We start from the raw sequence: 14,221 nt of genomic DNA, 5'->3' as shown, positions 1-14,221 counted from the left end.
GATTTGTAGTTTCCTTCAGTTTTAAGAAAAGGAGGCGCACATTTATATACGATATGTGTGTATGTGCTGCCATCTAGTGGAGCTCAGGTAGAACGGCTAACTCCAAGGAGAAGGTGAAAAAGGGAAAAGCACCTTACAGCTTACTTAGGATAGGGAAATCATTTCCTTCACTTTAATCCAGGTCTTTCTTTGTTGTTTGTTCGTGCCTGCTATGTGCTGTTCTAAGATACTAAAAATTTAATGAGTCAGAAACATCACATAGAACAGAGCAGGGCAATAAAATAGAAGGATCTAGGTCATTTAAGGTAGTGGAAGCTTCCTTCCTGCCCCTTCACCAAGATTGTTTTGAGGGACAGAAATAAAAATTCCCTTGTGTTTAAGGTATAGTTATGGTTGTTTTGTCACACTCTGTCTCTTCTAACACTTGTCCATATTTAGTGGCAGAGTGCAGGCATCTCGGGGACACTGAGGGGCAGGGTCCGGGTAGCACTCTGAGCTTCATAGTGTGGAGGCTTGAAAGGGAACATGTTGGGTAAGAGCAACAAAACAAGTCTGGCCGAAGAGAACAGAGATAATAGACTAGGTCTAGGACTAGGTCATGTGTGCCAGGCTTAGTAAGTCATACTGTAGCAGGTGTATAATTGAACAGAGTGATTGTGTAGGTTATTTTGTGCATGTACTATTTATGTTGGTTCATTCAACATCCACCTACCTCACTTTCTCCTGCCTTTTATTTTATAAAGGCCAGAAAACAAAACTCTCATATTCCTAGCCTCCTTTGCTGCTAGAGCTGGCCAATGAAATGCAAGTTGAGGAGGATTTCCTTTTGGATAGAAAGGCAAGGCCACTCTGAAAAGCTTTCCCTTCTTTTTGCCTGGAATGTGGATCTGCCTTGGGACGTGGCAGTCACTGTGTGACTTGGCAGGAGGTCAGAGGCACCCGTCACGGACAGAGCAGGTAAGGGAAGGAACCTGAATTCCCTGAAGACAGACTTTATGCCACAGCACTAAACTAACTCCTCTGGGGTTCTTTTTTTTTTTTTTTTAAGACTTTATTTATTTGAGAGAGAGTGAGAGAGCACGAGCAGCGGGAGGGGGTGCAAAGGGGCAGAGGGAGAGGGAGAAGCAGACTCCCCACTGAGCAGGGAGGTGATGTGGGGCTTGATCCCAGAACTCCTGGATCATGACCTGAGCTGAAGGCAGATGGGTAATCCACTGAGCCACCCAGGCACCACGCCCACCCCCGCCCTGAGATTCTTAGCGGAGAAAAAGTAACTTCTTTGGATCACATTTTCCCCCAGGTTTTTGTCTTTGGAGCGAAGTATATTCACAATGGTCATGGTGGTTCAGAACAAAGACTGTGCAGTCAGAAAGATGAAGATAAGTCCCATGTCCTTCGCTAGCTGAGTAAATCATTTAACTCTCCAAGCCCCAGTTTTCTTATCTGTAAAGAAGGTAACCATAGCACCTGCCTCATGCATGTGAGGAGAAAGGACTAGGCATTCACAACTACCAGCACATTGATTACATTTAATAAATGTGAATGATTATTAAAATTCAATTACAGTAGATGGCAAAAATGGATGAAAAAAATCTGATCTAATTTCTGCATATATAAACACACACACATAAAGTCTTTGGTAAGACTGTCCCTCATTGCCCAGGGTAGCTTCTAAGGGAGTCTAATGATCTCTAATGACACCCAGCTGTGCTCCTTGCTTTAGTAACAATGTCTTTAACTTTTGAGGATTTTAGAATACATTTTTTATGGATATGAGGATTCTCTAATCAAGGCCAAGTCTAACACTACTTTCTTGGTGCAGCTTTCTTCAGCCTTCCTTTGTCCCGATTTCCAACAGTAATGCCGACTCTGACAGCCTAAGTAATGTGGTTTTGCAAAAATTTGCTTACCCATCTATATTTTCCATGGAGTAAATTTCTTCAAGGCTAGGGACTATATCTTTTTCACCCTTATATTGCAGTCAGCACATATTATATTTGTTTTTCAACCAAACATAAATTTCACAAAGGCAGTAACTTTTGGTGCCTAGATCAGTGATTGGCACACAGAAAACAGCCATTAAATATTTGCTGAGTATGAATGGTAGGCTCTCAATAGGTTCCCTGGATATAATTTTGCCAGGTTCTCCAGAAAATATTTCCTATGAACAATAATCTATTTGTCTACTTTGACTTTACTTTTCAGACCATTTCAGTGTTGTCTGACCATATTACTGCTTTTTACCATTTTTGCATGTTTCATTGTTGACTTTCATCATTGTCTCTTCACAGCCATTTATCATGATATTGAAACCCCAGATCATTAAGAGTGAAGCAACATTTCTGAGGGAGATGTCGACAACATGGGGGAGTAGAAAGTCCCACCTCTTTTCCTCCCAGAGACACCAATTTAAAACAATATACAGACTAAAATACCTTTATGAGAACTTAAGTCAGTTAAGAAGTCGCGGGACCCTAGGTAAGGGGAGAGCTGAGAACAGCTGCACTGAAGTGGGCAAGAAGAGTCATTTCCCTTTACCCGTGGCTCCACCCACTGCACCCCTTGCCCAAGTCAGCACAGCTCAGCCTCTGGCTCCTCGTTTCCCCAGGGGAGTAGGGAGGAAGAGAAGAGTGGAAAACTAACCCAAAGTTCTGACTTTTTCTATGGAAGCCCAAAGGACTGGGTTCTGTCTTGCCTGACTTGGAGTGCTGATGGAACCGGCATTAATTGACACTGGAGGGCCTGCAGTGCCCCAGACGGAGGCCGGAGTGGTTCAGCATAGTTGGGAGAGAGGGAGAAGAGTGGAGCATGTTCTTGGTATTCCAACTTTTTGGAGGGCTGTCCAAGACTGATATTTGTCTTGCCTATCTGGGGCGCTAATGGAGAGCTGATATACTTTGGATGCCTGGGGGCCAATGAGAACAAAGGACAGCGGGGTGGCTTCTTACTGCAAGAACATGCTGTAGTGAAGACAGACACCAGAGGGAGCAAGAGATCCAGCTCCTAGAAAAGAAATTGGTAAACTTCTCTAATTGGCAAATTATACCCACAGCCCAGAGGTCACATCCCCCTAAAAAAGATTTCAGAGATCCCCAGGATCTCTAACCAGGCTGACAGGTAAAAATCTTTCCCTGTATGAAGCAGTCTGTAGACCAGAAGAGGTGGCTGCTTTTTCAAATGGATAAAACTCAGCAAAAAATCAGAAGGTGCACACACACACAAAAGAAACATCACCCAGGGATGCCGGGGTGGCTCAGTCTGTTAAGCATCTGCCTTCGGCTCAGGTCATGATCCTAGGTTCCTGGGATCAAGTCCCGCACTGGGCTCCTTTTTTAGTGGGGAGCCAGCTTCTCCCTATGCCTGCTTCCCCCCGCCCCTGCTTGTGCTCTCTTGCTCTCTGACAAATAAATAAATAAAATCTTAAAAAAAAAAAAAGAAACATCACCCAAAGATCACTTTAAGAATATGATAAAAGTATGGATCCAAGTATCCTAGAAAAATGACAAAATTAACAAATTAACATAAAATTTCAGAGGTTTTACAGACTGCATGAAGCCCATCCATAGATGTCTTATGTATCTGTGGGGACTCTGGGTTTAGAAGACTTCTACTTTGATAGAAACTCTGGTGCTGTTTCCTCATGTCTGAAATAAAAGGATAGAATAAATGGTCCATGAAGTTCTTCCAGCTGGTAGTAAAATGTAGTTGAGTACAAAGTCTGATAACAAACCAACCAATTTAGAGTGCTTGTATGGGGGTTGGTGGGTAACAGAAAAGCGAGAGAGAATTTTTGTATTTATTATAGCAAAAGAAAGATTAGCCTAGAAAATGAAGAGGTCATAGCACTTTGCTAAACTTAGCAACTTAAATCCAGAAAGCATGTATACATTCTCATAGCAAAATTCTGTAAGTCAACAAACAAGTAGAGCCAAATATACGCTGAGTACCACCCACCAAGAAACCACTAATTACTGTCACATAGAATTGTGATTCAGAGCCACTAATTAAACATTTATCGAATGTTCAAGGTACTTAAAAAGGAGTTTATAATTTTGTTAATTAAATGATGCTTTAATGTATGCATAATGCCTTGGGAGTATCTAAGCCATAGGTGGATAACATTACATTAATAAAAATGAATACATTTTATGTATACATGGAAAGACTGGAAAATTCCTTCAATAATTTTATTCTTTACAAAATATATAAATAAATAAAACAATTCAACTTGTAAAGTATTACCACATTCAAGAAGACATTGCTATCACCATTCTAAATTACTGGAATGCATTAATCTATTCCTTCCTCTTCCAATTCTAGTGGCAAAATGAAAACTGAATTGAAATTAAGTTGGACTGTGACAACACTGCCAGGGATAGGCACATGAAGTAATAAACGCAGCACATGAAGTAATAAACGCAGTCATTTCCAAACAGGGAATGCTGGGCCCCCGGAAAAGTGACAGGAGCGGAGTCTACTGTGTCCTGCACTCGGGCGCATCTTTTCCTGAGGAGGCGTGCCAAGGAGCTGGCTGAGGCTTCACGCTCTCTGCTCCAGCAGTTTGTTCTTCTGAGGAAAAACAACAAGCAAAAAACCCCAAAAGTAATCTTATTAAAACACACACACACACACACACACACACACAATTTGAATACAGCTGGAAATGGAAACGATGTTAAGACAGTAGAGATATGAAGAATGAAAAATGACAATACGGTCATTAACCTCCCATGTTTGGTCATTAAAAAGGTGTATTTCATTTCATCAGAGGTGGAGAAGTTTATTCCCCATTTTCTCAAAAAATCAACTGTTAGAGAAGCCATTTTGTATATAAAACCAAGAAATAATAAAGTGTCACTTGAAATTCATCAGTTTGAGATTCAAAGTGAATCAAACACAGATTGAGTCTAATTTTCCTTTGCCCTAATTTTAGGGAAAAAAATGATGTGCTAAATAAATAGTATATATTTTGGAGACTATTTTGTCATTCTTAGAAAGCACTTCAACTGCATTTATGTTTATAAACAATATTCATTTTCAAATGATTATATTCATTAAAGTAAATCTCACATACCCGGTCTTTGCAATTATCTCAAGTTGTTGAGAAAATTTAAGTTATCGTTTATAATTCAAATTAAAAACTAACATTAAAATTCTTTTTGACTAGTACTTTATTAATTTTGGCTGGGTCTATTTCCTTTAATTCTGAATTGGTCAGTTTTTTTTTTTTTTTAAGATTTTATTTGACAGAGAGAGAAAGAGAGCGAGGAAGCGCACAAGAAGGGGAAGCAGGGTAAGCAGCAGAGGGAAAGGGAGAAGCAGGCTCCCCACTCAGCAGAGCCCGATAAGGGAGGGGGCTCGATGCCAGGACCCCGGGGTCATGACCTGAGCTGAAGGTGGATGCTCAACTGACTGAGCCACCCAGGCACCCCTGAATTTGTCAGTTTTTGATTCATATATTCTTCCAGCCTATTCTTTTATTTAAAAATAGTACCAGAGTGATCCATATATTGATAAAAACACTTAAGCATTTCTGTTTGTGGTTGAATTAATTTATATCATCCATGTGTCTCTGGCAGGATCAGATAAAATTGAAAGGTGATTAAAAGTTTCTCAGTTTTTTGGGGCACCTGGGTGGCTCAGTCAGTTAAGCATCTGTCTTTGGCTCAGGTCATGATCTCAGGGTCCTGGGATTGAGCCCTGCATTGGGCTCCCTGCTCTGCGGGAAGCCGGCTTCTCCGTCTCCCACTCCCCCTGCTTGTGTTCCCTCTCTCGCTGTGTCTCTCTGTCAATTAAGTAAATAAAATCTTTGGGGCCCCTGGGTGGCTAAGTCATAAAGCCTCTGCCTTCGGCTCAGGTCATGATCCCAGGGTCCTGGGATCGAGTCCCGCATCGGGCTCCCTGCTCAGCAGGGAGTTGCTTCTCCCTCTCCCTCTGCCCCTCCACCTGCTTGTGCGCATGCTCTCTCTCTCAAATAAACAAATAAAATCTTAAAAGAAGTTTCTCAGTTTTTCAAAAGACTCTTTTAAAATAGTGTGTATGTATATACAGCAAAAATTCCATGTAAGTGCTAGCTAATGAAAGGTCCTTAAATGTTTATTAAATACTATTCCATAAAGTGAACAGTTCAGAAATTTTTTCGAATTGTTTGGTGCCTTCCTGTATCCCTAAGAGCACTTCCAGACTGCTGGCTTGATCTAATTTTGATGTGCGGTTGATGAGAATGGACTGATTTCTTCTAATGTCACACATCTCGCTGGTCTGGTCCGTCCACTTCCACAAACCCTGGCTACCTTCGCTTGGGGCCAAAAATGATTTGGCAGCTGCCTCTCTTAGTATACAATTTTGTTGCTTTAGACTTCTACGACTAAGGGCATTTCTGACAGGCAAATGCGCTGTTACATGGACACGTGATCCGCGCTGTGTGGTGAGACCTACAAGAAGCGCCGTATTCCAGAGCCTCTCCGCCAATGCTCCACACCTCTGTGTCCGGCACCCGGGCCGAGCTGGGGGTGACCCTTGACACTGCCTCCCTCCGACCAGACAGGAGCCTTGCACTGCTGATTTTATTCCCACATCTCGCTGGTCTGGTCTGTCCACTTCTCTCCATCTCTTTACCTGCTCACATCCCCGCTACTATCACCCCTTGCTTGGACAATTGCCATCAACTCTTGCTCCTATTATTTGTTGGTTACCATATAGCTAAGGTGGTGTGTTCAAAATTTATAACTCATTATGATCTCACCCATCATGTGGTTTAAAATCTTTCAAAGCCTTCCTCTGTATGCTTTCAGGATAAAGTAAAAGTTCCTGTATACAATGTACAAATTCCCACACACCTGGCTCTTCTCTTTGGCCTCACTGCCTCCATCCGTAGCAGCTCGTGCTCACTGTGCTCTGACCAGCTTCCTTCCAGCCCTTCCCCTGCTGACGGTCCGTCCTCACTGTTCTATCTGCCTGAGATACTTCTCCTGCCCCTCTTTGTTAAGCTGACTCACATCAACCTCTTAGATCTCAGCTTCCTTCTTCAAGGAAGACTTCCTTAATATTCCTGAAACAAAAAACCTGTTATATGGCTCACAGCCTCTTACACTCTAGAATTTTACCTTTTTTGACTACTTGATTACTGTGTGTATCTCCTCATAGACTGTAAGCTTCTGTAGGGTAGGGACCATGTCTGGTTTTGGTTATCAATGTACCATCAGGGTCTCATCTCTGACACATAGTTAGAGACCAAAATTTTTTGCTGATTGAATGAATTAATAAGTAAATGAAACAAGTCTATGATCTGGCTTGTGTAAAATGAATATAATGCTATTGGAAATACTGGCCCAGTGCAATGATAAGAAAGGCTTCTCAGTGAAAGTTTTGTTTATAGGGTAGCGTCTTCATGTTTTTAAGAGGGTTGCTTATCGATCTTAAGGAAAAGTTGAAGGTTTAAGAGGCAGAATAAAGACTTAACTTGGGGTAAAAAATGATGGACTTTAGTGCTGTGCTTTGGAGAAAATTTCTCACAACAGAAATGCCAAATGAAGTCTGTGCACTGTAGCCTGCTCAACTATATCTTGTCTAACCTTGTCCTTTGGGGCCACAAATTAAAGATAAGTTCTGACAGTTATTCCCCCGACTTCCAAAGAACCAGTATATTTACGTACCGGGGCAAAGGCCTAAACCGGAGTTATCAAAATAGCGAACTGGATGAGGTGTTGGTAAAGACTTTGATCGGCTGTCAAAAAACCAAGACTTCGGTGATTCCCTTGGCACAGGATCTGGTAAATTCCGTTCCTTGCATTGAGAAGGCGTATGCGGCCTCTTTTTGGAAGCTGTTCTAGTCACTTTAGGAGACTGAGGAGAATTCTCACAACTAACTTCTCTGTGAGTCTCTCTTTTAAGGATTCTCTCCTTCCATGTTTTGACCTCGTTGGAAAGATGATGATTATTGCTTGAATATAGGAGGAAAAAAAAAAAGAGAGAGAGACTGTAAGTCTGCACAACTCCTGAATTTATTCACACGGTAGATTCATCCTCTATGCTCTGGCCACACTGTACGTCTTTCAGTTCCACCAACTGGTTATTCTTCCTGACCGAAAGCCTGTGTACACGTCACCCTCTGCCTAAAAGGCTTACCAGTCTCTCTTTTCATCTGGCCTAACCCTTGCCCTTTTCCACAGCTACTCTTATTTCAGTTTCTTCATCATCACTCCTCCCCACACCTAGATAAGGTCCTATTCGTGGTTTTTTTGTTATTGCTGTTTAATAGCACTTGTTGCAAAAAATTAGTTGTTTGTATAGTTATTTGTTTAATGCCTATTTTTCTTCTATTGTATCATTAAAGTGCTTGGCACAAGATTCTAATCTTTGATAGAAGCCAAATATTAAATTTGTTAGAACTGTTTATAAAGTAAAAGCAAATAGACTACAATAATGGACTTAAGGAATTCTCCTTTGACTTGGGTATGCAGACTTGTGGTCTGTTTAAACTACCCCTCAAAGATTTTTGTTCACTTCCTATTTCTTGGCTTCGTTAAAAATAGGTCAGTTGATAGATAGCAAACATCTGGAATGGCGGTACTACAGTCTTATCCTTTAAAAAAAAACATTTATTACATATATTCTAAAAATCACTTTCCCCGTATGCGTGAAGGGTTGCCAACTGCAAAAAACAGATATGGAGGTGTATACACCAAGCTCCCCACATGTAATAGCCAGAAGCATGATTTCGATATCACGTAAGCAGATCTTACCTTAAGAGTTCACTCTTTTGCCTTGTTAGCTGTTCATTTTGTTGCTTTAACTTGGAGATTTCTTTCTCTAGCCGTATATATTCACTTTTTAAAATAAGAGCTTTTGTGCTTTGTACGATGCCACTACCACCCCCACAAGTTAAGGGTTTATTTGAAGGCTGCGAGTCCGTACACTCTGATACAACTGGGAGGGAGGCAAAGACACAAACAGCTGATGATTTTCATTATCTCCAAAGTTCAAAATAAAGAAACATGACGAAGAGCCATAAGTCACTGCAAAAACCAGAACATCTCAATCACCATGTCCCTAGAAGCCATCCTTCCTTCCTCCTTCTACCTCCCCTCCCAAGCCTACTTGATCAACACTTCTAATCATCTCTAGGGTCCTCCCGCTTCTCTCCAGCCACCAATTCCACTAGCTCGGTGCTGCTGGCTGGACTCTCCCACTACGACGGCAGCCAGCCGCAACCCCCCCCGGTTAGTGTTGTCCTTCACTGCTCTCTCCTCTGCATCAGGGGACGCACGGGAGGGCTTCTTCCAGCACAGAATGTGTGTGTGGGGTCCACCATCAGTCATTCAGTGCGCTTTAAGTCCTCAACATGTACCTGGTAACTAAATAAAACTCAGAATGATACTAAAGCATATTTTATTAAGTATTCTACACTGTATGTGTGAAGCTAAGGTAAGGAACTGTTTTGTAAAATTGCATAAAGATGTGAGGCGTTTATAAAGTAGAATAATCCACTGAGTAACTGATACTTTACAAAAGGTATGCTGTGTGGGGGGAAGATACTCAGTGTCCATTTTCTTTTGAATTACTCTGAGTTCAGATACAGTATGTACCTGAAAGTCACACATTGAGAGTAATTGTCCTGACCTTTCTGTGACAACAAAGCATGCTCATTTCCAGTTTTATCCCTGGAAGTGTTTCAGGTAAGGATGCACTTCTGCAACAGACACTAGAGAAGTTCAGGCTAAACATGTATGAGACAACAACTTTAACACTATCTCATTTTTGTTTTTTAAATGAGTGGATAATAATACACACAAGTCTTATCTTATGTTGGTTTGACATTTAGAATTTTCAGTGTGCTTTCACACACAACTTTCAGTTTGATGCTTACAATACATATATATATAAGCTAGGAGGTCGGGTATTATTCCCATGATTTCATATAGCCATGAAGTGAGGGGGACCTGCCCTTAGTTCACTGCTTGTTTACTACACAAAGCTGTCCCAAGTACTGTTCAGCATCCTCTCTTTTCAAATGAAACAGAAGAGACAGTAATATGGAAAAAGGAACAGGTTGAGAAATGCATAAGCAGAAATTTGATCATTAGATTTGAAAACTGTAAGATAAATTTGAAAGAGTTTGCAAGTAAGCATCAACTCTATTTTCAGTACTAAGAACATGTAGGATATTATTTCCTTATTTCTACTGCGTGCTGATTGTATTTTTACTGCGCATATGGTTAAAATCTACTACAATGTGTTTGTATTTTTATTGGGAAGGGTACTTCTACCTTGATAGTTACAGCATTCTTTTATAGTACTGAAGATATCTTCTCTCATATGTAAAGATCTGATAATGCAAAGGTAAAATTCTTATTTTTTAAGAATCTATAATGGATAAATAGTTGAGATTACAGGAAACTAAGGAGATGTCACAGGATAAATATGATCTCAATAAATTCATTTCAAGAAGTTTTTTCTAAATTAGTGGTTAACAGGTTTATTCTTGACTACCACATATATCATAGTCTTCAAAATGTCTACATGTATTGAGAAATAAAATGGAAAGGATCTGGAAATATCAGCATTTTCTACTTACTTGAGGTATCTTGGGCTTGTTGATTTCTTCTAAGATTTTCTCTCAGTACCCTTATAACTTCTTTTTGATATTCTACAGTGGCTTTTGTAGAAGTAATTCTAATAAGAACAGCAATAGAAACATGTAAAAGCTTTGCAACTAATTATAATGGAAGAATAAACAGAACTGTTATCAAGAATTTTCTAGCAAGATAGATCACATTGACATAAAACCTGTAAGTGGCAGTAGATACCCCCCGGAATCAAATATTTTATAGCTATAACACCATCAAATTGGAAGTATTCTGTTTGGTTGCAGGAGTAATTTTTTAAATTCTTTTTAAATTTCTGGAAGCCCAGTAGCTATTAATCAGATACAATTACCAGAGCATAAAAGTAAAAAGAACTTCTATCCATTTCTACCTTGTTAGGGAAGCAAACCCTGGATGCAGCTCTAGTCTAATGTGATACAAAGGTCAAATTCTGCTCACTGTTCCCCAGCAGAAAGTGACATTTTAGGAATTGTTGGCTTAAGTGTTAATCAGCAGTGATAAATCATGAGACTTTCTGTCTTTAGAGACTCTGAAAGTATCTGCTGATTCTATTTGGTATGTAAAATTGCCTTTTTAAAAAAAGATTGATTTATTTATTTGAGAGAGAGACACACACAGACAGTGCAGGAGGCAGGGCCAGAGAGAGAGAGGGAGAGAGAAACTCAAACAGACTCTGTGCTGAGCCAAACACGGAACTTGGTCTCAGGACCCTGAGATCATGACCTGAGCCAAAACCAAGAGTTGGGACGCTTAACTGACTGTGTCACCCAGGTGCCCCTAAAACTGCTTTTTTATAATGAAGAACTTGATAGGTATAAGTTTCACTAAAACCAACAGTCTTATCAATGGAAGCCTGGTTAGAATGCATGAAGCTTCAGAGTGCTACTTTTTGGGCAAATTAGGCATCGTTAAATATTTATAGGAAGACCAAAAAGCATTAGGAGTCAGAAGGAATCTTAAGAAATCATCTAATACAAACTTATCCTTAGTGATTATGAATACAAAGACCACAGAGATTAAACAGCCTATATGTGAGGTGATATAAGTGTCAATATTATATTCCTAATTCGCTCTCTGTTTAATATTCTTTCATTATGCTATATCATAAAGAACTTTAGACATAGCATTATGTACAGTATATATAAATAAAAAGAAGTCATGCTTTTGGGTATTAGGTACTGTAATTTAAGAGGAAATACAATTTTACACAAAAACACAATAGGAAGAACAAATTAAATTAAGAGAACCAACAAAAATCTTAGTTGAAGTGCTAAACACAGACAGATGCACATATATACAGGTTCTTAACATTCATTTTCAAGCATAAAAAGGCCACTTTTAAGCTGTTTCTGTAAGACAGCAAGAAGCATCAAGACACAGTGTGTTAATAATTGACCATAACTATGCTGATTTTTAAAAACTTTGCAGATGTAATGATAATTTAGCAAGTTTAAAATCTGTGGATGTATTTATTTTAAAAAACAGTAACAATATTTCCATATATTTTAAAAAGTTAACCAATGCAAAAAATTTAGAAGGGAAAATTAAGCTATTTTTTTTTTTTTAAAGATTTTATTTATTTATTTGTCAGAGAGAAAGAATGAGAGAGAGAGCACAAGCAGGGGAAGCGGCAGGCAGAGGGAGAGGGAGAAGCAGGCTCCCCACTGAGCAAGGAGCCTGATGCGGGGCTCGATCCCAGGACGCCGAGATCATGACCTGAGCCGAAGGCAGCTGCTTAAATGACTGAGCCACCCAGGCACCCCGAAACGTAAACTGTTAAAGTCATGTTCAGTTAAGGCAAAGACATACTCTTTTTCAAACTCTTTGGCATTTTTCATCTTCTCTAGGTCTATTTTCACCAGCTTTGTTTTGAGATCTTCAATTTCTTCTTTATAGGGCTTAGCTCCTAAAGCAACTTTGTCCTAAATTTTTTAGAGAAAAGAAAAATAAAATAATATCAGAGCAGTTTTAAAGAGCTGTTAACTACCTTGATTTGGTAGGAACATTTTAAAACAGCAGACTGCAAATATATGAAAAGCAGAAAAGGAACGAAATTTAACCCTAAAATAAACAAGTAGATATTTGCTGTGAAGTATACATGAAACTACTGGAAGCTAATATGTAATTGAGAATACATGACCTTCATTTTTTTTTTTTCTTAATTTTATTTGAGAGAGAGAGCGAGAGAGAATGAGCAGGGTGAGAGGCAGAGGGAGAGAGAGAAGCACACTCCTCACTGAGCAGGGAGCCTGACGTGGGGCTCGATCCCGGGACCCCTGGGATCATGACCTGAGTTGAAGGCAGACGCTTAACCTATTGTGCCACCCAGGCGCCCCTTCATTTCCTAAAACAAATTTTTTCCCAATTAACAATGATATAAACAAAATGAAATAGAAAGGTTGAAAATAATGGGTAGACAAAGGTAAATCAGGAAAATGAAACAAAAAGATGTCAGAATGGGAATATAAATATCAAACTAGAACTGAATTCAAAGTATTATAAAGTGTTTCTGGGATATTTGTACTCAAAGATGGTCAATCCGGTGCTGAAAATATAACTACTTTCTACTCAGAGAAAAAAAAAAATCATATGTAAATACACACTTACATATATTTAAACCCTTTTTTATAAATAGACTTACTTTTTAGAGCAACTTTAGGTTTATAGAAAAACTGAGCAGAGAGTACAGAGTTCCTATATACCCTTGTCGTGCTCCATCTCCCTCCCCACCCTATTTCCACTATTGTTAACATCACATTTTAGTGTGGTATATTTGTTACAAATGATGGGCCAATATTGCTACATTTCAGACTTCATTAGGGTCTATTGTTTGTATTGTACATTCTAGGGGTTTTGACAAACGTACAATGACACAGTTCATAATTACAATATCATACAGAATAGATTCACTGTCTTAAAAATCCCGTTCCACCTATTCATCCTTCCCTCCCTTACCCCTTCTGGACCATTGACCATCATTGATCTTTTTACTGTCTCTCTGGTTTTGCCTTTTCCAGAATGCCATATAGTTGGAATCATTTTTCAGATGGGCTTCTTTTAATTAACAGTGTGCATTTAAGGTTCATCCATGTCTTTGCCGCTCGATAGCTCATTTCTTATTATTGTTGAATAAATCACTTGTTTCTTTGTATTGCTGTACCACAACCATACAATGGAGAATTAGATACTGAACAAAAAATAAAACCCGTCTGAATAGGAACCTAGAGAGCTCTCTTTAGTCCTCCAGGCTTTCCCAACCCAACTCCCACAGAAACGTTTACACGCACACCATGGCTAGCGAAGACTAAAAAGATGCAAAACCTCCCAAAATGATAGATGCTCAGCTTGAGGAGATGGATGACTGGGTAAGATAAGCCCATTCTTAGAGGAGCCCACTGTTTGCTTAGTCACAGCACCAGTTCAGTACCCTACCTTCTGAGTCAGATGCTGATGTTGGGGACTCCCTGAGCACGTGACTGGCTGGAGTGTTGGCAGTTTTGTAAGAAACTGCCAAACTCTCTTTCAAACTGGCTGTCCCATTTGCAGTCCTACCAGCAATGAACTCCTATTGCTCTACCTCTTCATCAGCATTTAGTGTGGTGATTGGGATTTTG

General features: G+C 39.7%; 1 protein-coding gene across 2 annotated transcripts in view; it reads right to left on the bottom strand.

The window, feature by feature from the left end:
* Window positions 1–4,414: 4,414 nt before the first annotated feature.
* CENPE (centromere protein E) overlaps window positions 4,415–14,221 on the bottom strand; it is an 84,891-nt gene continuing 75,084 nt past the window's right edge. For both annotated transcript variants that reach the window (XM_044912656.1, XM_044912655.1), the window contains 5 exons: window positions 12,417–12,529; window positions 10,577–10,674; window positions 8,745–8,928; window positions 7,656–7,942; window positions 4,415–4,569 (listed from right to left, as the gene is read on the bottom strand). In XM_044912656.1, the coding sequence (XP_044768591.1) occupies window positions 4,475–4,569; window positions 7,656–7,942; window positions 8,745–8,928; window positions 10,577–10,674; window positions 12,417–12,529 (777 nt within the window). In that variant the 3' untranslated portion in view covers window positions 4,415–4,474. The remainder of the gene's footprint in view (window positions 4,570–7,655; window positions 7,943–8,744; window positions 8,929–10,576; window positions 10,675–12,416; window positions 12,530–14,221) is intronic.

The sequence above is a fragment of the Neomonachus schauinslandi genome, chromosome 2, assembly GCF_002201575.2.
Source record: "Neomonachus schauinslandi chromosome 2, ASM220157v2, whole genome shotgun sequence".
Classification (NCBI taxonomy): Eukaryota; Metazoa; Chordata; class Mammalia; order Carnivora; family Phocidae; genus Neomonachus; species Neomonachus schauinslandi.
The sequence above is the reverse complement of the archived record's forward strand: the minus strand, read 5'-3'. Positions and strand labels throughout refer to the sequence as shown.